Source organism: Colias philodice, chromosome 1 (assembly GCF_061535455.1).
Source record: "Colias philodice isolate Cphi_HAF_F1 chromosome 1, ilColPhil1 Martin Lab GWU primary, whole genome shotgun sequence".
In the NCBI taxonomy this organism is placed as follows: Eukaryota; Metazoa; Arthropoda; class Insecta; order Lepidoptera; family Pieridae; genus Colias; species Colias philodice.
This window is the reverse complement of record NC_143086.1, coordinates 2,518,602-2,542,437: the sequence shown is the minus strand read 5'-3', so window position 1 is coordinate 2,542,437 and position 23,836 is coordinate 2,518,602. Positions and strand designations below refer to the sequence as shown.

Below are 23,836 nucleotides of genomic sequence, written 5' to 3'. Positions count from 1 at the left end.
TTTGTGTTACAAATCGTTTGACTTTCGCTATTTTTCCGACGAGTTCGACTAACGCCCACGCGACTAAGCCACCGGTACCAGCGTTCACACCATCATTTTCGTTTTTGTCATTGCGTACTAAGACCCCCGTAGAACCGCCATCCTGTTACAAATGACTCGAAATTTTGTGTCAGTATCTCCCGGTCTATACCACCCGATTTGTTTTTGATTGTGTATGACCGTGAATTGACCTCTATTTGGATGCGATGGGGGAAGCGCGCCTGCGGTACGCCTGCGGTACGCCCGCGGCGCAACCGTGGCGTGCCGCCTCGTCGCCTTTCCAAAATTCTTTCATACAAAATGTATAAGAAGGACGTGGTGCAAAACAGATTCAAGAGGTGCGCTTATGGCACGCCCGCGCCCGCGCCGCTTGTGTTTGACCCGCGCCTTAAACAGAAGGTAAGTGAATAACTATGAGAAATACTCGAAAGTTCGTGATGATACTATAAACAACTCCGACGCAAACAGTCTAGCGTAGCTAAATTATGCAAACAAGTAACTATCACGGTTAAAGTTCTAGAGCTTTCTATCAAAAAGTTTGATGAGTTATGAAGCGTATTATAGTAAACACCGAGATACGGTGTAAGGAGGTATTAATTAATACAAGAATTATACAAGAAGATAAGTTTTAATAGTCTGGTGTTTTTATTTTATGAAGCGCTTAAGAGCGCTTATTCAATTTAACGCAAGTCAAAATCTCCGCGATCTATTACGATAGATCGCGGCTTGCGCTATCCTTTTACTATGAACAGCATAGGTCCACAGGAGAGCGCCGAGCAACATGTCCTCTCTCTGGAAAGGCTCGCTGCCGACTGATTTGAATCGGGTCGCGCGCAGTGTTTTATAGTACTTTAAAAAAAATTGTAGAAAAATAATAGAGGTACCTTAGTTGATTTTTTAAATTTAATCCTATAAGTAAGACATTCTTTTATTGCAATATGTATAAATTATATTCAATTAAGTCAAATATCTTGGTGAAAATAATCATTTTGTCGACTATAATTTCTAAAAAAATTCACATTGTTCGGATTTTAATTTCGTAAGTTAGGAGTCCAAAATAAAAAAATCTTTTAACTAACTATTTTAATAAGGATTTTTGCAGTTAGTTAAAAAAAATTGTGTGTTAGATCTGTCAGCAATTTCGGATATTTTTAGCTTCGAAATTGACACTAAAAGTGAAATCAAGTAATCATCGGCTCAGTTATCTTGATGGTATTCACAAATACTGTATTAATTGAATAAAACTCTTAACTAACTACATAGACAATAAAATTTCCTAAAATTATTAGTACTTAATTCATATGTTTGTAAGATAAGTGGTTGATGGACAATCTGGTTTGAAAAATCACATATTTGAGCCAAACAGCGCACGGACCGCGTACACGGCCTTAAGTTTAAAATTTAAGTATATTTATCAAGGGAAGTCATTGTTTTATAAGCGAAATATGTTAACAGCTAGAGCTTTTATGTTTTCAGTTTAAGTAATATTATGTAGGTACTACTTAGTTATGTTATTTCGGTTATACCAAAAAATCCTTTTTTTTAATTTATTAAAAAACGACCATTCATTTAATTAACATGAATTATACCTACTTACCATCTCAATTTTGTTGAAAGATAAACTAATAGTCATCAACCGTCTCGACTTTTGCAAAGCGCCGTCCAGTGATTTTATGTGATTGTCGTAGAAATAAAGAGACTGTAGTGAAGGCATCTGTTGTAAGTCTTTTGGTAAACTCTGCAACTCATTGTGCGCGGCATGGATAAGTACTAGCTTTTTGGCTTTCTGGAAATAATCCGACAGAACAATTATTTGTAGAAAAATATTATGAAATACATAAATAAATACATAACTCGATTACTTGAAAGATCCTAATATGATGCATATTTATGTTGTTTGTCAATTTGTAATACTTACATTTAAATACTGAACCGACTTTGATAAAACATTGCATTATTAAACTTATATAAAATGGGATAACTGAGATAGGTTTTCAATAGCGATGGAACCATGGAACCGTCTTTCACTCGATAATTAAAAGGTAAGGACATTAAAATATGCTCTTTAATAAGGCTCTTTGTAGCTAGGAAAGTACTCCTACCACAGGCAGTTCATTGTCAATTGACTTGAGATGGTTGGCGTTGATAAAGATCCACTCCAAATCATTGAGATCCCTTAGGGCTCCGTTGAGACTGCTCAGTTTGTTGATGCCCAAATGCACGTGGATCAGACCTTTGGGTACTGCGTGTCTTTCGATCTTGGATATCTGATTGTCAGCTACCAATAGATGCTCTAAGCCTTGAATATCCTGGAAAATGAAAATATTTAGTTCCTTATCACGTTTTTCAAATAATCTAACGATTTTCTTGAACTTGATCATTTGATATCCTACCTATATTTTCTTCATTAATTCATTATAATGAAGAACTACATTCCCTATCAAAGCTCTATTGAAGTTATGTACATATTATTAAAAAAACTTTAGCATTTTTAAATTCCACTCCTCATTTTGAACTAAGATTTTAACATAAACCTCTTTCTTGTTTATTTACTAACATTGTTAGAGCAGAAATAGATTAACATTGCATAATTGATTATAAATTATATGTAAGCTCCATTAGGATTCAATCCATTAGCGTTTATATTGAAGACATTTTTTGCTGCTTGTAGAATACGTTTAAAATTAATTTTCTGGTCACTAAGTATAAAAACCAGGCATATTAAAAGTTAAATATTAATTTGAATACTACCTACTAAGCTTTTAGGCTACTACCCTCAAAATATATTTGGATACAATTTTCAAAATAGTTGGTAAAGGGTAGCCTACCCTTTAGGGTTTGATTTTACAAAGTTTTAGCCCTTGTTTTTTTACCGCGAATAAATACGTTAACCAAATTGTTATATATATTTATAAAAAAACTCGTGAATTAACGATAAACACGAAATAAAGAGATAGTAATACAAATTACAATATACGTTATACTTATATTAACGCACAGAATTAGTTCATACTTTGTACAAGGATAGGAGAAAAAACAACATGAGTTTATCTTCTTAAAGCGTGTTTTTTAAGTTTTCTTTTACAATATATGTTTGTACCTACCTTAAAGTCTTCCTCTGTAAGCTTAGTGATCTTATTCCTGCAGAGGTCCAGGGTCAGCACATGCGGTAGATGCCTGAACACGTGACGCGGCATTTCCGTCAGCGCATTGTCGGCCAGGCTGAAGAATTCCACAAGGTCCAGTTTGGTGAACACACTCTCTTTTAATTCACTGCAATTTAAAGAATATATTTATTTACATGCTTATATTAGCTTCGTATGTTTGTACACAATCGATTTTTTTAGCGGCAAGATTGAAATTAAACTTTGTACATATAATTTCATGAGTTTACGTGATTTTGCGTCATTATGCCTTATAGTTTTTATGTAAGTTCTATTTGGAAAGTTACAACGTGAATTTCTTTGTCCTGCCATAAATAGGTAAATTGAATTGTATGTGAGTCAGGTATGCGTATGGCAGTCGCCCTTGCGCTGCTAATCTAATGAATTGCACTTGGTTTTGCCAAGAAAATTATCTAGAGATTAAGTTGCTACGAAAAACCAATGAACGCATACGTTCGATAAAAATTAAAAAGTTAGCAAAAATTATGGATCCGTAATAGGTATTGTGAAACCCCTCATGCAATTTGAACATCAAGAATCAATAAATAAAATTGGATGATCAATTTGTTCTATAACAAGCTTTTTATAAGCGTTGCTCAAATAAAAGGTTTTAATTGTGAATTAAAACGAAAATGAAATGGTATTTAATCATTTTTATCCATTCATTAATGATTGACCGAAGAATATAAGTACATATTATTTATTTATTTAGTTTCTGGGCGCAACAAATAATAGAGTGGCTTATATTGTTAGTAAAATTTTGCATTTCAGTAAGTCATCAGTAAGTAAAGTGTACATCGAATACTCGTATACTTCAATATCGATACACACGTATGTATTTACATAATTTAGGGCTGATTTTTCAATCCTTGGTTACAACTTAATCGTCGAATCACTACATAGTATAAAACAAAGTCGCTTTCTCTGTCCCTATATCCCTATGTCCCTTTGTACGCTTAAATCTTTTAAACTACGCATCGGATTTTGATGCGGTTTTTTTAATAGATAGAGTGATTCAAGAGGGAGGTTTATATATATAATAACATCCATTAAATAGTGCAGAAGTACTGTTATTTTTGAGGTTTCTAATGTGATGTCGTAAATAATTACATTTTTTCCGCTAACATTGCAAACGCAGGCTGAACCCTACGTGTTTTATCAAAATAATGTAGTAAGTATTGTACACATTGATCGCGGTCTACAGAAAAGTCCGCGATGGTATATGTCTATCTCTTATGGATAACCCACAATAACTTTTTTTTTTGTCATTTACTTTTTACGACAAATTTTCTAAGCGATTTTAACCAATACAGCATTAATCCTTAACCAATTAAATACCTTGAATACATTGTTCATTTAATATAGATCTATATGGCCCTATACACCGTATGATTTAAGTGAATATTTTCGAAATATTACAGATTTAAAAATTGCGGGATGTAGCGTTTGCGGCGGTACCGGCCGGCCGCCATTGCACCCGTGCGAAGCCGGGGCGGGTCGCTAGTAATGTATAAAACTACGATTTTATAAACGTATTCTAATTGCCCGTATTTGACAGTTTACGTAACATTTTAATATTATCGTGTTTAGGGCCGATTTTTCAATGCTTGGATAAAACTTATCCGTCCAATAAAGTATTACATGATAATATTAAAATGTCACGTAAACTGTCAAATACGGGCAATTAGAATACGTTTTTAAAATGGTGGTTTTATACATTATTCGACGAATAAGTTTTAACCAAGGATTGAAAAATCAGCCCTTAAGGGGGCGCATAAAGCAAAATAACCAATCTTCTATTAGATGATACGTGTAATATGCAAGACCAAATCTAAAAAATAAAATATATATCAAACTAGATGATATGTTCAACGATTCTGTTTAATCAAAAACATAAAATATTAAAATTGCTCGATAAAAAAAAATCACCAAGTTAGCTCTAATTTTCACACTTTTACGTTTTCTACTTGACATGGTAATACTTATTATGATTTTTTTTTCATAAACAATTATATTAAAACATTTGCAAGATATTTGGCGCTCTTTTTTTCTCGAGATAAACGTTTGATTTTGTCACGATAAAAGTGGTTTATCGCAGATAAAACCAAAACTAAAAGTAATTACACAAAATGCTCTGACAAATATCTTGCAAATGTTTTAATATAATTGTTTATGAAAAAAAAAATCATAATAAGTATTACCATGTCAAGTAGAAAACGTAAAAGTGTGAAAATTAGAGCTAACTTGGTGATTTTTTTTATCGAGTAAATTTTAATATTTTATGTTTTTGATTAAACAGAATCGTTGAACATATCATCTAGTTTGATATATATTTTATTTTTTAGATTTGGTCTTGCATATTACACGTATCATCTAATAGAAGATTGGTTATTTTGCTTTATGCGCCCCCTTAAATAACTACTTTATTGGACGGATAAGTTTTATCCAAGCATTGAAAAATCGGCCCATAATATATTATATAAACGTATCTAGTATTCCTAGTATAAAATATTTTCAATCATTTCACCAAACAAAAAACAAGAGGAAAAGTATTTTTAGACTACACTATAGATAAGGTATAAATTAAATAATTTAATGTCCGTCGAGTTTTATTTAGCTTCAGATAAACGTAATTGTTGAACGAAATACAAATGAATTAGAATGAGACGGCCGAGCCAGCGTAAACAACGAGATAGGTATGTATGAGTTATCATTGTGATGAGTACATTGTTGAAATTCATTTATTGTATGGCTCTATTCATTATCGTATCGCGTAGAAATTAAAATGCAACTTGTATCATGTACGCTAGCTTCCAGACAGTATTGTTATAATAGGAGGGTACTTGTTAGGTTGTGTAGGTTTAGTAAAAGCTCAGTTTCCGCGAAGTAGGTAAGTAGTAAGTAGGGTTGTATTTTTTTCAGTACTTTGTGTAGAGATTTGTTAGATATATATAATAATTGACGTTTTTAGAACAATAATAATATTATTTAGAATTGATATATTATTTTATATGATAATTTATATGTATTTATTGACCATGTGAGAAAGATAAACTACATTCACTTTTAATGAAAACGTAAATGTAGTTTATAAAAAGCAAATGAAATATAGTTTATGTTTTATTATTGTATTTATAATATTAGTATGGATTATAATATATTGTTTATGTTTCATTAACCTATTTTACTATCTATTTTTTCATTTATAAAAAAATCGTTATCGAAATTTGCCGTCAAAGTAGAGATATAATAACTAATATTTAATTTCTTATATTATATTATATAGGCTTCGCTGATGATTTTATTTATAATTATCTATTTACTCTTTATTGTACAAGATCTTATAAAATAAAAGTAACACAAAACCAGTCAAAATGTTCAAATGGCGGCCTTATGGTTCTAAGCCATCTCTGCCATTTATGATAAACTTTTTAGGTAAAAAAAGTATAAAAAGTGCCAATAAGTAATTTTTACCCATATTTTTTAGTAAAATAATTTAATTAGAAAAGTACAGGTTCTTAAATATTGTATAACAAGGAAAAAGGTTGAAACAACCAAGCATTCGTTACAGAACAGAACTATCGAATAGGTATAGATAGACTATCTACACTCGAAGAAGCTTATATTGTTGTAATAGATCCAAACACAAAATTAGGTTGACTATATGGTGATATATTCATTATTATCAATTCATAAGTGATAACTATAAAATGTAATTGAAATATTGTCTTTACAATTGATAAAGAATTACAAGTAACATTTGTAGTTACAAATTAATAAGATATTCTTCATACTTTTAAGTGTTTAAATTAGGCACTTACACTTTTTAAGAAAATTACTTTAGATACATAGGTATTAACCAAATTTGAGTGAAAATTACATAGTATGATAGAAATAAGGAAAAATAAAATAAGTGTTTATATATGATGACATATTTGAGTCTTCATAACCCTTTGACCTTAACCTGAATTCCAATTATATTATTTATATGACAGGAGATCAATATAAGACAGTGGAGGTATTGGCCTTGAATGAACGAGCGATGTTCTTAAGACGATACACAAAAAAAAATCTACTGCTTGGCGGGCGGAGTCTAATAGCTCGCTATCGCGAACGCGGGTGTGCGCGAAGTCATTCTTGCAAACTCGCCGCGCTGCCGCTGGCTGACTCGGGACAAACATGTATGGAGTCGTCATACAGTTATAATATTCTTTTATACATATATTTAATTGTTGATTTATTGGTTTTATTTTCTTGCTTATAAACAAATAATCTTCTTTTTAACAACTACTTAGACATTATTAATAATTATTATTATTTGGTAATGTTTACTTTATTACAAAATAATACAGGTTATAAATAATCTTTAAAATAACAAAAAATATTGTTACTCTGAAAAAATGAAATGGTACTCAATAACGCGGACTACTGAATGGATTTAGATAGAATTTGATGCTGACGTAGATATTACGTCATGCCCAGAAATGAAAGGTAATATTTCTGAAAAAAGTTATAAACCCTAATTCTTCTCAGTCAAAGTCAAGAGTGGAAGATATCACTAATACAGTAAAACTGATGCGAAACTTTGGATGTTAATTTGTATATTTTTTTGTTAGTTGTTACTTAATCACGTCAAGACTACATTACCAATTTTGATAAAATATAGCTAATTGCCTGGATTTACACATAGGATACTTTTTATCCGAACTGAACACTTCTGTGGGATAAGACAGGATTCACGATATAATCTAATTCCACGCGGGCAAAGCCGCGGTCGGAATGATATTTTTTTAAATAAAAAAATTGTTTAAAAAAAACACAAAATATATTGACGCATGTATTTATTTTTTGCACTCTATTATAATTGTAATTATTCATTACAAATAATCAAAATAAAATAGCCAGAACAAAGTTAAGCCCTGGTAGGGTAGGTAGGCAGGTACAGCAATGTGAGACAAACACTGGCTTATTTATACTAATAATAATGTATTATAAACATTAAATTAAGTTTACTTTCTAACAACAAAAATACATAATATTAGCTAATGTGAAAGCGAATCAACCAATCATCCCACAAAAATGAAATGTGCACACAAATATTCATCCAAATCGGTTCATGTCATTAGGAGGAGTGACTGCAGCGCCATCTTCCGGGCCCAATTGTGTTTCCAGATCACCCAGGAACTCAATTTAATATACTTACACAAAATTTTTCGAAATGAAAACTCACATTACTATATGTAAATATGAATATAAACCTGTTTTATTACTAAGCAATTTCCCGCACAGGTGTAGTAAGTATAAATGAAATAAATATCAACATCAAATTCTTTATACAACATACTTATCTACCACCTTCTAAGAAATGTAATTCTTGAAATTATTTCGTATTTTTTTTAAATATAATACTACTCCAATGAGCTCCTGTTCCATATTATATCCACCATACTTCCACTAAGTTCACCATGATTTTTTATTTCTTTGCACTTTGTTGCTTTTTGCTAAAAATGGAATCATGCGATAAAACCAGTAGAGCTTTGATAACATACATTTTTGACTGAATAAAGGTACTTACGAAGGAGTGGGTTCACATTGTGAACAATCAGTGGGTTTATTTTCCTTCTGGATTCCGGATTTCTGAACAGATTATTTATGCTATAAATGATAAAATCTTACACATTCGTTATGTACTTAAAACAGGGGTACATATCAAACATCGTCTATAATACAATTATCATCAAATTTAAAATAAAACCAACTTACTTCATTAATTTGTTCCAATTGTAAGCATTCTTTTTCCTCCAACCTTTATGTTTCTTCTTCTTATTTTCTTTATTGTCCCCATTTGTCTCATTTTGTCTTATCGTGTTGTCACCCTTTTTTACGATTGCGCGAGCGACACAAGTTCCCCGTGTGACGGCCGTAGCGGGAATGACTCGTGCAGCGATCGGGGTAGGAAGGTACAGGGCGGCTCTCGCTATATTGGTTGGTCGCGCGCTAATTTCAAGTATTTCTTGTTTATTTCAAAACCATCGCATATTTCAAAATTCTAACACGGTAGACGTATAGGTTGTATATTTTATAGTTAATATCCAAAAAGTCGTAACTTTACGTTTGTTATTTTGAAGATGCCAGAGATTAAAAAAAAATAACAATGATAACTTTGTATTTTTTTTCTATCGAGAAAATATCATGGAATCATGTTTCTAAAACGGTAGACGTATTGTGTTACTATTGAACTTTCTTGTCAAGAATTTTCATCACGACAACTTTAATAATATAAAAATTAAGAAGGTTTGAAAAGGGCCGTAAATGTTAGAAAAATTAATTCATCACCTTAACGTATTTAATCATTTTATACATTTTTATATTTGTTCTTGTCTTGCAGCCAGCTCTGGGATAAAATAAGAAAAAGTAAGATTTTTTTAAATATATTGTTAGATTAAAATATGTCCTCATGCCCGAAAAACATCTAAACTACAAAAATGCAACTGTTCCGATTGGTCAAAAGCTCTGCTCATGTGACGTAAAAAAGTTTGCACACAGATGAAAACAATCGTTATTTTTTTAATCTTTTGACAGTTTGTTTTTTTTTTGTCTATAGTTATCTATAGAAAGTACACGATCGATGTAAGTGCATGTAGTTTAGTACACAAACGTAAGAGGTCAACGTTCCTGGGTTATCTAGAGGGCCGGCGCCAAACGGTCGTAGGGTCGTCTCGACAACCCTGCACGGGGAAATGTGTGCATTCGAAGTGTAAATATGATGTATTATGCAACTATTAGGTACTTGGTTTGGTTAGTAATTTTTGTTCTATTTAGACATTAACGAGAAATAGTTTTAAGTGGACACGGTTGTTGTGTCAGGTCGATTCTGTAGTGCGATTTCTTTTTGATAATACTTATGTGGTATTTTTGTAATAATATCTAAGGATTTTTTCTTATTTACGTAAATAGAAGTAACTAGATAGACGGCGGAAGAGTTCATGAAATAATAATAGAATTTTAAATAATATTGTCGTGCCCTTTGCGACATATGTAAGTAGGTTAACCAAAATCGAAAGTATAAGTACATAGTAAAAGTATACTAACAAACAGAACGTATTATACTCTGGATTTTTATTGAAAACGAAAATATTCAACTCCCATATATTATGTTATATACATTTTATTTAGAAAACGTTTCCGAAAACTATTGTATACTTAACTAAGGAAATACACTATCACTTATCAGTTATTCGATAATTCCGCAATCAGACATTACAAATGAAACCATTTTTTAAATAATTAATTCCGATTTTTAATATGATTATTTATATACGTTACAGTCAAAACCCTAAACCAGTCAATAACCTTATTGACCGGTAAAATTATTCAATAAGGTTATTGGCTAAGACTTATATGAAAAACGTTTATCTAGTAGGTAAGTACGTAGTAGTGAACAAGGTTAATATTGTATCTATCAGTCAATTAGTCTTTACTAAATGGCAGATAGTAAACAATGCTTTTATTGTAAAAATAAACAATTAACTATGTAGTATTGAATATATATTTATTTATAACGATAACCAGATGGAATAACACGACGGATCGGACATAGCCGTTGGCAAAACATTCACAAAGCTTTGTGCTATCTGAGTCGGAATATTTATTCAAAAATAAATTTGAAGACACACTTTGTGTAATAAAAATGCATTTTGATATAAAAGTAAATGTATATACCAAGAAATGTTAATTTTATTTGAAGACATATGAACTATTCAACAAATTACTTTACGAGTATGTGGAAAATTAGTAGTTAGGTTGCCAGCAAAATGTAGAGCTACCTTTGCTACGATGAAACGTGGACGAAATCGCAGGCATCATCTACTTAGGTATTTTCTTTAAACGCTAGATTTCTTAATTTAATACTAATTTATTATTTCATGATGCGTTATTTTAGTACAAAAGCTTTTTACAAATTACCAGAACCTATATTTTTTGTATTAAAAAAATTATCATTCGTATCAACTAATAGACCGGGAGATACTGACACAAAATTTCGAGTCATTTGTAACAGGATGGCGGTTCTACAGGGGTCTTAGTACGCAATGACAAAAAGAAAAACGATGGTGTGAACGCTGGTACCGGCGGCTTAGTCGCGTGGGCGTTAGTCGAACTCGTCGGAAAATAGCGAAAGTCAAACGATTTGTAACAGTATGGCACTTATTTTTCCTGTAAGTTTGAGGATCAACAAATATAAATACAAAATTTCAAAGATCTATGTGTTGGAAATCTTCACTTATATAAATTAATAATAAATTAAGTTTTCAAGTATGACAGCACTTTTTCCCCCTACTAGAAGTATGGCAAATATAATAATGGTCACATTTTATCAAATACTCTCCAAAAATCCAAATGCAATACTGGTACAAAAAGTTTGGCGAAATAAAAATTTTTTGCAGATTTTCGGCGGTATGGCGACCATTTGGAATCGTCCGAAAAGTATGGCATGGCGATTTTCGTAAATGGCTGCACGACGATAGTTACCTGTGCAAAAGTTAGCCTGGTACAAATGGTTGAATAATTGTTTTATTTAAATCAACACATTCGCGTCGGTATGGCGGGCTGTAAGTCACACCGGAAAAGTATGGCATGACACTACCGCCTACTTCTTTTTTATGGGCTATCGGTAAATTCTAAAATTTTTGTGTTACAAATCGTTTGACTTTCGCTATTTTTCCGACGAGTTCGACAAACGCCCACGCGACTAAGCCACCGGTACCAGCGTTCACACCATCGTTTTTCTTTTTGTCATTGCGTACTAAGACCCCTGTAGAACCGCCATCCTTGTTACAAATGACTCGAAATTTTGTGTCAGTATCTCCCGGTCTATAATACTAGATACTTATTGTTTAATTACACTGAATAAAATTGCTATTTACTATGTACAATTAAGCATTAGAAACAAATAATTCCGTGTTTTCCGTAATCCCACACATTATCGATAATCGAATATCCGTAGTTTATAACGATACAAAACAACATTTAACTAACATTAATTCACCTAATGAAATGTAATCTTAAACATACTCTAGCCTTCGTTTGACTTTCTTCAAAACTTACACAGTATCAATGACACAAGTTCTATGAGAGTATAAACCTTGGTATAAACTATAACCCAACATTTAAAGTTCGGAAATGTCTCACGTTATCAAAGCTTTTGAAACATTCTAGTCTCATTAGAAGTTTCCACTAATGATCGGAGCACCATGGATAATATGCATACTATTTGGAGATCAAGTGCCTCAAACAATATGAAGGTCTTCAAGAGAAGAGTGAACAGGTTCTAGGGAAGCACGCTTCCTTCTTAGTCCACATCTAAGCTACCATCAAGCGAGATCGTGGTAAAGAGCTTCCCTAACTTGCCTGCCTAGCACACGTATCAGAAGAAACTTTGACAAGATTCCAAGATACCTTGAAATTTTACTCTCAACGCGGCTGAAGGTTCACTTAAAAAAAATCAACGCATCAACATTGATTACTGTTGGATGCCGGAACCAATGCAAGAGATGGATCTACGACTCGGAAAACTTAACATTAAACAACGTTATTGAAATTGCAAATCCAGCCTATAAATAATATCTTCAAGTAGTTGAATATGAGTCGAGTCGATTCGTAATTGTCGTTGGCCCGGGCCATAGGGTTAATTAAATTACAAAATGGGACCAATTACCCGTTGGGCCGAGCTCGCGCGTGTCTACGCGTTTTTACGTGTTCTACGTCAAAACTGAAAATGTGTGAATTTCACATTTGTAATAAAAATACAGGTCACTTGTTTTTGATAACTGTTTCTTTATTTTTTTTAAAGGGCTTTTTTAATTTTGACGATGAAAATGTAATACTTTAAAACGAAATATTTAAAACTACTATATACAATATTCAAATATTTATCAAATATAATTTACATAACCGTAGGAATTTTTCAGATTTTTGAAAACTTTAATTACGTTATGAACCATGTTGTAAGTACTTAGGTAGGTACCTACATACTAAAATAAATAAGTATTGTACCTATCGATTTAATCTATGCATTTACTGTTTTTAACTATATTATCGATAACAAAAAAAAAATTTGATGGCAACCCTACAGTCGGGGAATTCTAAATAGCCCTCCACAAACTATATCGTGAACAAGCTATCAGGGTGCAGTTTAAGGTTATTAGACTTGAATAAGTAAAGCCTTCATAGAATTTAGAAATTATTAATCAATAGTATCGACAAGGAAATAAAGAAATCAACGACCTTTATGTCGTCATTGTATATAAAATATATGATTTACATAGAAAAAAAAAGGTATTTAAAGAAAATCTCAAATTAATTAACTCTTTAATGTTGCTATGAAAATTTATCGTGAGAGAGAACGATTTGACTAAAAATCAGGCTCATAAATTATTATATATTAAATACTAGCTTTCCGCCCGCGGCTTCGCCCGCGTTTTCAGAGAAAATCCCGTTCCCGTAGGATTTCCGGGATAAAACCTATCCTATGTCCTTTCTCGGGTATCAAAATATCACTATACCAAATTTCATGCAAATTGGTTCAGTAGTTCAGGCGTGATTGAGTAACAGACAGACAGACAGAGTTACTTTCGCATTTATAATATTAAGTATGGATTTGTAATTTTTTTCTTTTTAATTCTATAATCTTTTACTTTTCTCATGAAAGACACAATTTCAATGATTGATGGAAAAAATGTCACATATAATTTACATTCTTTACATCTTAGCTTTACATCTTATTTTAATTTTAATTTATTTTTCAGGAAAAACCATTACGAATCAAATTAAATTCACTATTCATTCCTGTTTAAACCACTTTAATACCTATAGGTACATTATCTGCAGTTGTCCCGACTTCGCACGCGTGGTTATGAAGATCAGTGAACTATCAAGATGTCTTTAACACAAGCTAATTGGCCTCATCGTCACTCATTTCATTCTTTTGTAATCCTGTGATGTTATAGCGCCAACATTTTACATTAATATTATCGAATTGAAATGTGGATTAAAAGTAAAAAATTATATATCTATTATCTTATTCTACCTCTATATCGTATTTGGCTACAGTAAGAGTTTTAAGTTCATAAAAATACTTTCAAATCTATACTAATTTTATAAAGCTGAAGAGTTTGTTTGTTTGTTTGAACGCGCTAATCTGAGGAATTACTGGTCCGATTTGAAAAATTCTTTCGGTGTTAGATAGTCCATTTATCTAAAGGCTATATTATCATCACGCTAAGACCAACAGGAGCGGAGCAATGCGGGTAAACCGCGGGGAACAGCTAGTGTTTAAATAATTTTAAATAACCAAAAATTCTAGTAAGAACTTTATATTTATAAAAATGTTAAGAATACTAGAAGATTAGAAACGCAATAGGTAGATGCTGTTGGCGGGAAATGAAAACGGAAAGCAGAATTGGGAATGCTTGAAAGCATGTTATGTATTACATTAGGAGATTGCACTGAAGCGAATAAATATAAAATATTCTTTTCCATTTTTCTCAAACATTTTATTTCAATTTTAAAGTTACAATAAATGTGTTCCCAACATGAAGTACATATAATGTAGACATAACACGGCGATTTCAAAACATCTTGCTTATCATAACCTACTCTACTATATACCGGACTGATGTTTATATTATGTACTATGTAAGTATATGATATAACTGGAGTTTTGATTATTTATCATCTATTCGCGCAGGACTTTACAGTTCTATAAGGTTAGATTGGATAACTGTTTATATCAATCTTTAATATATGATTTAATACAGGCCCATACGTAAATTTTGTGGGTAGGTTTATAAATGGGTAATATTATTAACGACAAACTAATATATAAGTTTGTCGTTAATAATATTAGTTAATAGTTCCGTTGTTGTAATTGCACTTTTGATCTTATTAAAATACGCCATTTCGAAAGTCATTAATAACAAAGAAAAAACACTGATCAAAATAAACACGTAGTTTAAAGGGAAAACAAATCTCTACATAAACAAGACATAAACACAATTTATCACGCATTATTTTTTCTATCCGTGCTTATACTAAGTAAATAGGATCTGAAGTGAACAAAATAATATTTTTGCCCAGAACAGTCCACCTGCACCGTCGCGCTTTTTACGAATTGTTTTTGCTATTTCTGAGCATAACATTTTCTCTGTTCCTTGGATATTTTTCATATTATTATTTTTTGTTTTTTCCCTTTTTTTTAAGTGGGGTAATCTTCCAAAGATACCCACAACCCCGGGGAAGGAGCCGTGGGTTATGTCGGATTCTTACCGACTAAAACCCCACTGTGTTCCGTCGAGCCGCTTTAATGATGGGGCCGCGGGTATTGGTTGGAATTCCTACAAAAATTTATAACTATAAAAATTTTACTTTGTAGGTACATTCACTGATCCGTACAGCTTTTTTGGCAAGGTTATTGGAATCTGATAGAGCTTGGTCATTCCAAGCCTTCTGTCTGTTCTTTTAAATCAACACGGGAATAATATTATCACAAACAATATTTGATGATTATTTATGAAATGAATTATGAAAATTAAATATTCAATTACGAGCATATATAGGTATATAAATCAGCATACTGTATTTATTTAAATAAAACCTAAACCAATATGTATTTGCATTTTGCATCAAGTAACTTATAAATTGGTACTAAGTGACTACATAAGTGGTCAGTATAACAATGAAACGGCTAACTAGGACTCATAATTAACGTTGTAATTAAACGTGTGAATTAGTAATCAGCTGTTATATTGGTATAACTCCGAATTGATCCGGCTCTTAGGAGCAAAGGGTAAGTCTCGCGTCGCGTTGCCAATAGCAACCAGAAATGTGATACTCACGCTGATTATTATATTAAACAGTTGTTTTCAACAAACTTAAAGTTATAAAGTTAGAGAATTTCTTTTACTGTGTGTTTTTAAAGTGATTCTTAGCCAAATTGGATTATAAAGTGTTATTTTCCATTCTGAAGTATTTCAAAAACAACAGGTACCTAAGTATTTGTTAATTAAAAGGTTTCCTTATGCTTAATAATAAATAAGAGTGACTGATTTGTACTAAATCTTGCACACACCCACACATACAAACTCATAAACACACACCCGTATGTATAAGATATATGCTCAATGCTCATGCTACGCAAGCTGTTACGAGTAATTAAATCACTTCAAATGTATGGAGTGTCGTCAGTGTAATATGACGATACTTGATGACAAACTCCACTCATCATTTAATTAAGGAAACGATTATTTCACAGTGGGTTACGAAGTTCAAAAATTACGTCTTCACTAGTCCAAATATTCGATGAGCACAGAAGCGTCCACAAGTTAGTCCAAATAATATTTTTCCTTACGGTCTACTTATTGACTTTCACGAAGCTTTCACCCAACTATTTCACGAGAATCTATATATATAAAACTCAAAGGTGACTGATATAGTGATCTATCAACGCACAGCCCAAACCACTGAACGTATCGGGCTGAAATTTGGCATGCAGGTACAATAGATGTTAGGACGTAGGCATCCGCTAAGAAAGGATTTCCCGAAATTCTTGCGGGAACGGGGAAAAACGGGGATGCACGTACAAAGTCGTGGGATGCTCGATCGACTCATATACGCATTTTTGGTTTACCATATTATGAAAATGAGCAATATAGCAATATAGGGCGACCGACTTAGGAAAAAAATGCAAGAGCGAATTTTTATAAGTGGGTAAACAAATTGTCTGGTTGTAAGATAAGTTTGCCGCCCTAAGATTTAAAGTTTCTTATTTGACAATTTCTCTTTCCCTTCCTATAAAGAGGCCCTTCTGCAATGGTTGTAAATGTTGCGGTGGGCGGTAATCGTCCATCAAGCAAACCATCTCTATGACCCGCTTAAAAAAAAGAAATAAACACAACAGCTACCCGGAATTATTGTTCCCTCACATAAAACCATTTCAATTATCTCAAGAACTAATAATAAATAAACAAATTATAAAATTGTTTACGTCAGTACACTTGCTTCGATAACGTTATCTATTCACCCATTAGTGTGCGACAATTGCAAAAGCATGTTTATTTCAATTACACGGTAAATTGCTGAATCGATATTGATGTGTAATTACAGAGGTGGTGCTTGTATTTTATTTGATAAAGGTAAAAACTTAAACCTATATTAAATTTACTTTTTATATATGGTTTTAATTGTTATAATATATGAACCAACGAATATAAAATAGTTAGGTATGTTACTGGGGGTAACGAATGCGACTTTATTTTATTTTACAAGCTTTTCGCCCTTGGCTTCGCCGTATAGGAAAACTCGTATAGTTCCTGTTCACGTGGGATTTACGGGATAAAACTTATCCTATGTCCAATAGGTGCAGTGGTTTAGGCATGGAGAACAGACAAGCAGATAGACAGAGTTACTCTCTCATTTATAATATTAGAATGGATAGATATAGAAGTTCTACAACAAAATGTTGAAATAAATAATGACCTTCTTTCTCAGAACAGCATCATTAATTAGATCATTTTAGTAAAATTATTTTATCATTTTAGGTTATTCCTTGCGCATTTAAAACGATTCAAATTATTTGTTACTCCAACAAGGAATATTCCTCGAAGCTCGATTCCTAACAACTACAAAGGCAATACAGTGCAGCAATTTGGATTTACCAGAGCTCTAACCGGGTTATTTCGCGCTATGCAGTTGTAATCCTCACTCCAGCGCACTATTGGAAATTCCTCCATACGCTGTGCCATAAAGCATTGTTTGAACGCCACAGAACATACCTTTGCAAATCCAATTTATTAGCCAAGCAATGCTGGAATTTATTGTACTTGCATTACTCCATTTAATTTTATAATTGATTTAGTTAGGCTTATTACGTCTCTCTAAGGTCTCTCTATCTCTCGATTTTCGTCAGGAAACAAATTCATCATCGCTATCGTTATTTAGAAATAATGACTTTATTGTATGTAATTTGAAAAGATGGAGATCATTTAAACACAGTAACAACGATCACAGTAATAAAAGATATTGAAACCAAATTAAGCACGGTGAAAAATGAAAAAGGAAAGAAAATTCAAGCAATTCGGCAATATTTTTATTTCGATAGTTTGTAGACGATAGTTTATAAGAAATAATTACGTTATCATATCTATACGTATCTGGTAAAGCTTTTTTACTAATAGTAGACGACCTAGCAAATTACCTATTTTAGAACACTATAATCATGGGTATTAAAAAAAATTGACGATCCATTCTCAGACCTTCCGAATTCACATAAAAGCTTGTTTTCGATATTTATACAGAGGGTATGTTTTTTCTGACCGTTATCATGGCGAGATGGTAGTTAAATATTATTAAAGCCCTTGCTTCCAAAGCAATATTTCATTTAAATTCTCAGAATAGATTGCAGTTTTAATTACTTTGAAAGCTTTGATCGAATTACGCTGCGCTTCAATATGGATTCCAGATGAAACTTAATAGAGGAATATCACCGTTTCGAGCGAAATTTAATCCTTTGATAAATTCCCAGTAAACAAATAAATTGGAATCCATCTCTCGATATTAAAATTGGCTCTCCACTACTTTCCAAAGAACTCCGGTTCGTGTTACTGATACTTTCTCATAAAGTCTTCTTCATAGTGCGAAATAAAAATGTGAATATCTCTGGGCTCTTATTAAAATTAATGAGAGAATAATTTAAAATTAAAGACATAATAGAAAATTCTATATTCAGTTCCTTTAGTACAATTTAGATGTCTTGTTCAGAGGTCCATATTGAGGACCGTCATTCTGCCCCGTCACGTAGCAAAGTTCAGTTTTGTGTTCAGAAATATTATTCCTATGCGGATCAAGTTTGATACAACGCACGTCCTGTTTTAATGTCACGTTACAAATGGTTGCATTATAAGTAGGTAGATTCTTCCCCATCTATCGCTGCCTGATAAAACATATTCTCTCTCCCTCTTGGAGGATAGAACAGTCCATTTACTTACATTTATTGAGTTTACGTATTCATAAGGAAATTGAAAGCTTGTCGGAGGGATGGCGTCAATTTCGGACGCGGTTCTGGTCTATTAAAAGACAGGTGTATTTCGAATAGTTTTCTACCAATTTTCCACAGAACTGAGCGTTACCATAATATCCTATAGCAGGATGTTCCAGTGTGGGAAAGTAATGGCGCTAGCCGACCTATAGTGTAGTGGTATGCACGGGGCGTCAGCAAGTGTCCATCAAAGCCAGTAAATATGGCTTTCATATGATCTAGTGGACATAGTAGAGCGTTGCATATACGTTGTGATGGGTAGAGTCCTTTTAAGTTATAAGAAAAGCAAAGGCTCGTAATAAGTTTAAGGATATGAATATAAATTTTAAAGCTCAGAGAGCTATAGTACCCTCATAGGAGGTCCATGTCCCAGCAGTGTGAACATATACGGGTTGATGATGATGAAGCTCATTATGTATACTTTATTTGTTTAAAGTTTCAAAATATATTTGGAAATAATTGAGGTCGAAGTGAAAATATGCAGGGTATGCGATTTTTTTTGCACCCGTGTGAGGAATTTATTGCTCAATTAATTATTTGCTTACTCTTTCTCGTAATATAGTCCACCTTAATATTTTCAATAATATGTATTTGAATACGTTTCACGACTAATGTCTAATGTCCCGACAATAACGGCCGACACACCAATGAATTTACAAAAATATTAAATATGTAATTTGTTCCTTCGCTTACAGGATTTCCTTACTTAGGACAATGTTATGAGATGTGGTCATGACAACCTAGTTACTATACCACAATGTTAGCAATAAATGTAATTTTTAACGAACATAATTTTAAGAAATATATAATAGAAACAAAAGAGGAATACTTACTTAGACATAGATACAAAGGAGAAAATATATTGACATAAAATATATCGTTGTGACTTTGAAAAGCAACGCAGATTTGTTATTTTATAATATTCCTGATTTCTTGGAAGTCCTTTCGCTGCCGGATGCCGGTTCTTCGATACAATTTATCTTATTACACACAATATTATTCTGTAAACATCCCTCGGGAAATATATTGTAATATTATGTTCAGTGCTATAATCTAAGGCTATAATCTACCGAACTTCTTACGTTTCTGAGAAATAAAAATTATCTCCAGAGGTTTAGGTATTCCTTTGATTTTCCGTAAGTACCAACCGATGAAATAGGTACAGATTTGTGTTTTGACTGACAAGACGTAATAGTGATATTTTTATAATTCAAGAATTCTCTTCTCTCTCTCATCTTCCAAGCCAATTTATATGACTAATGGGCAAAAATTCTGTTCGAATTCAGTCCAACACAAAATAAAACAATTAGGTACAATACGCAATGATGCAAATAATTTGTAAGCGTTAATTATTGAGCTCTACAATTACGACACTTTACTGTGATAAGTCTAAAGACCCATCAATATGGGTTAAAATGTATCAAAATAGACTTTATGTACAAAAAATGTATATTTGATAAAAATCATACATTGCATTTAAGTATACTTTTTTGATAGTACTTTTTACAAAGTACATAAAGTCTTTTGAATATTGAAGTCGCATTAGCTAATTTTTCAAACGACCGCTGTAATTTGTTAGCATACCATTAAGGGTAAATGTAGTAAATACAACACGGCCAATGCGATATCATTCAATTTTACTGCTTTAGAAGCGACCTAAGATAACCCGGTAAACTATCGCACTGCCCCTCCTAGATGTTATCCCCAGAACGGCTATAACTGGAGCCCACACCAACAAATATACTCGTAATCCTTCACAAAAAACACATATTCGCTCAAACTTATCATCAATGAATTACTCCAATTGTACTTAAAGTTAAATAATAAAAACATTGTCACAAAAACATAAAGATCCACGAACGAGAGCGATAACTTTCTGATGATTCATTATTTAGCAAAATTTCATTGCGATTACGTTAAGGGGAAATTCAAAGTACTTTTGCCGATCGATTACTTTAAAATTTCGGATCAATTGTGGTCAACGAGGATCGAGGTGATGGGTCACGGGCGCCCTAATTGCTGACTATCGAAATTAAAAAAATCAACCGTATCTCGACAATATCGCTCGTAATTACATAGTCCGGGTTCCTCGTGTTTGCGTACACTAATAATAATTGTAGTTACTGATAAGCACAGCTCAATAATAAACTCATTCCAAAGGGAAATTTACTGGGAAAAAATTGTGTTAGAGTCACGCTTTCGACGCTCGCGTTCCGCGTAGCCGAGTTGGTCGATCAGCTGGGCCATGGCGAACCCTGCTGGAGCCGCCCACTGCGTCGATAACCGATCGCTGTCGCTCTTATCATGGACCTGCCGTTTCTCTCAACTCACGCACTGTTTTGTATTATCACGTTTTAATGTGTCGAAGATCATTCACACAAAGAGCTCGCACATACATTTCGCGTGAGACTTGCCTTAGGTTGTCGAAGTTGAGCTTTAGCCGGGTGATGGAGAGGCCCAGCTCGCGGAAGGTATGGTCTGCGAAGTCGGGCAGCTGGGAGTTGGCCACCTCGAGCACGATCTTGGTCTCCGGGTTGAACTTGTCGGTGAGCGCTCGGGCGATCTCCTCGTAGGTGCTGATGCTCTTGCAGACGACGACGATGGCGCCGGTGCCGTTGTCCTCGCGGCGGCAGGTGCAGGGCGAGATCTCGCGGCGCATGGCGCAGTGGAGGCTGGCGCCCGCGCCGGGGCGGGAGGACAGCGCGCACAGGGCGACGGCGGCGAGCGCGAGCGCAAACATCGTGCGTGCCAGGCGGGGCGGCTCGCGCTACTGACTGGCGACTGCGCGCTGCCCGCTGCCTCGCAGGCCGCGCTGCTCCCGGCGCGGCGCGCACGCACCCGCTGCCTCCTGGACTCCCTCCGACCCCTCCCGTGCAATTGCACTTCTAAGCTCGCCAAATTATTGATTACATCGACCCGTTTTATCGATCCGTTTCCGGCACTCGAAATGCTTTCGGTAGATACGGCGGTTCACTTTAAATTTTTGGCAACGTAAACACACTTGGGCTGAAAGCGAAAATTTGAACGTTAAGGTCGAGTGCGAGTTATGAATAAAGGTAACTACTTATTATGTTGATGTTTTATGAATTGAAATATTTCTGAATGGCTATTTATAAAATTTTTATGTGTGAGTATTTACGCAGCTTTGATATTTGGTTCATAGTAGTTTGATAGTAAGTCTGTATGATGAATTTTTATTTATTTATACCTAGTTACTTAGTTACCCTTATTTTAAAAAATAAACTGTGTGTAGGTGCGTCTCAATAAAGTGCTATAAAAGTAAGGGTATCATTTAAGCTATCATCAATTTAATTAGTTTTGTGTTTCTTAAATAATAGGGTTTGTCCTCAAAATAGTAGATCTGTCACCAAAATGTAGTCACCAAACAATCAAAAATCAGTTCCACAATAAATCACCTAAAATCCTGAGATATAAGGTCTAGTACCAAATAAATGTTTTTGTATGTATTATAATAGGTGTGTCCAAATAAGTATTTAAGCAAACTAATTTAAAGAGATCACCAATAAATCATATTATGTTACTAGAAAATAGCATTAAGTTCAAATAAAAAATTAGGGTTGTCATCATCGTTTCAACCAAAAGATTCTGCTACTTAACTAGACTCCCAAGTTTCTAAATTTACACTGGTAGTATAAATTATATTTGAATAAAATTTTTAGCAGTGCATAGTAGTAAATAAAACAATTATTATAGTCAAAATAATCAATTTTTATTGTTTAAAATAATTACCACTGAACAATCAGCGCTGGTTTAAAATAGCTGGCTTATGGCTAGCAGAATAGTAGATGAAACAGTTAAAATAATCAATATTTATTCTTAAAAATAATAACCACTGAATAATCAGCTCTGGTTTAATAGCTAGCTTATGGCTAGCATAATTGTAGCTAAAACACTTAATGAAAGTTAAATAATCAATTTTTAAAGCGCGCCAATTTGTCTCCGCCCTTTGATCATTTTTTCATTAAAATTATAAATTGATGTATTAAATTGGTAACGAATACAATTAATTTAATAACTGAACGAAATAAAATGTTACTACTGTATTGGTAAAAAAATATCAAATAAAAAGGAGTCGCAGTCAGGGATCGATAATCGATTTATTTGGTGACAGATCTACCATTCTGAGCACAGAGCTATTATTTAAGTAATAAAACTGTTATTATAAGAACGAAGTTTATATTCATGTAATGCAATATAATTTTATTGGTTATTGATCTCTTATTTTACACATAATATATTAACATTAATTTGATAATTCATACCTGGGAACAATTTTTGTTTATCTGAGAACGAAAATATTTCGTGGTGATAGATCTATTTATTAGGTGATACAACTTGATGACAAATATAAATTTTGGTGATAGAAAATAAAGTTCCCTAAAAGTAATATGTATTCATAACTTTAATAGTAGTATTAGTTTTCACAACCAAATCGAATAAAGATAGATCAATTAATTTTTAAACAATCTAAACAAGTTGAATACAAACACGGAAAATCAATCAACAATTATAATTGTAGAGA

The 23,836-nt window shown here is 33.0% G+C and overlaps 2 protein-coding genes across 2 annotated transcripts in view; both read right to left on the bottom strand.

Moving 5' to 3' along the window:
• The window catches only part of ltl (leucine-rich repeat-containing larval translucida), a 28,088-nt gene extending 6,000 nt beyond the window's left edge, over window positions 1-22,088 (bottom strand). Inside the window, exons 1-4 of the mRNA XM_089695851.1 lie at window positions 21,708-22,088; window positions 3,144-3,312; window positions 2,142-2,348; window positions 1,637-1,825 (exon numbers count right to left, since the gene is read on the bottom strand). Coding sequence (XP_089551977.1) covers window positions 1,637-1,825; window positions 2,142-2,348; window positions 3,144-3,312; window positions 21,708-22,033 — 891 coding nt within the window. The 5' untranslated portion in view covers window positions 22,034-22,088. The remainder of the gene's footprint in view (window positions 1-1,636; window positions 1,826-2,141; window positions 2,349-3,143; window positions 3,313-21,707) is intronic.
• On the bottom strand, window positions 7,956-21,540 carry LOC149491033 (uncharacterized). The gene is made up of 4 exons (XM_089700055.1): window positions 21,464-21,540; window positions 8,967-9,200; window positions 8,779-8,840; window positions 7,956-8,704 (listed from the first exon to the last, which is right to left on the bottom strand). The coding sequence occupies exons 1-4, from the start codon at window positions 21,538-21,540 to the stop codon at window positions 8,664-8,666; spliced, it is 414 nt and encodes a 137-aa protein (XP_089556181.1). The 3' UTR covers window positions 7,956-8,663.
• Window positions 22,089-23,836: the final 1,748 nt, after the last annotated feature.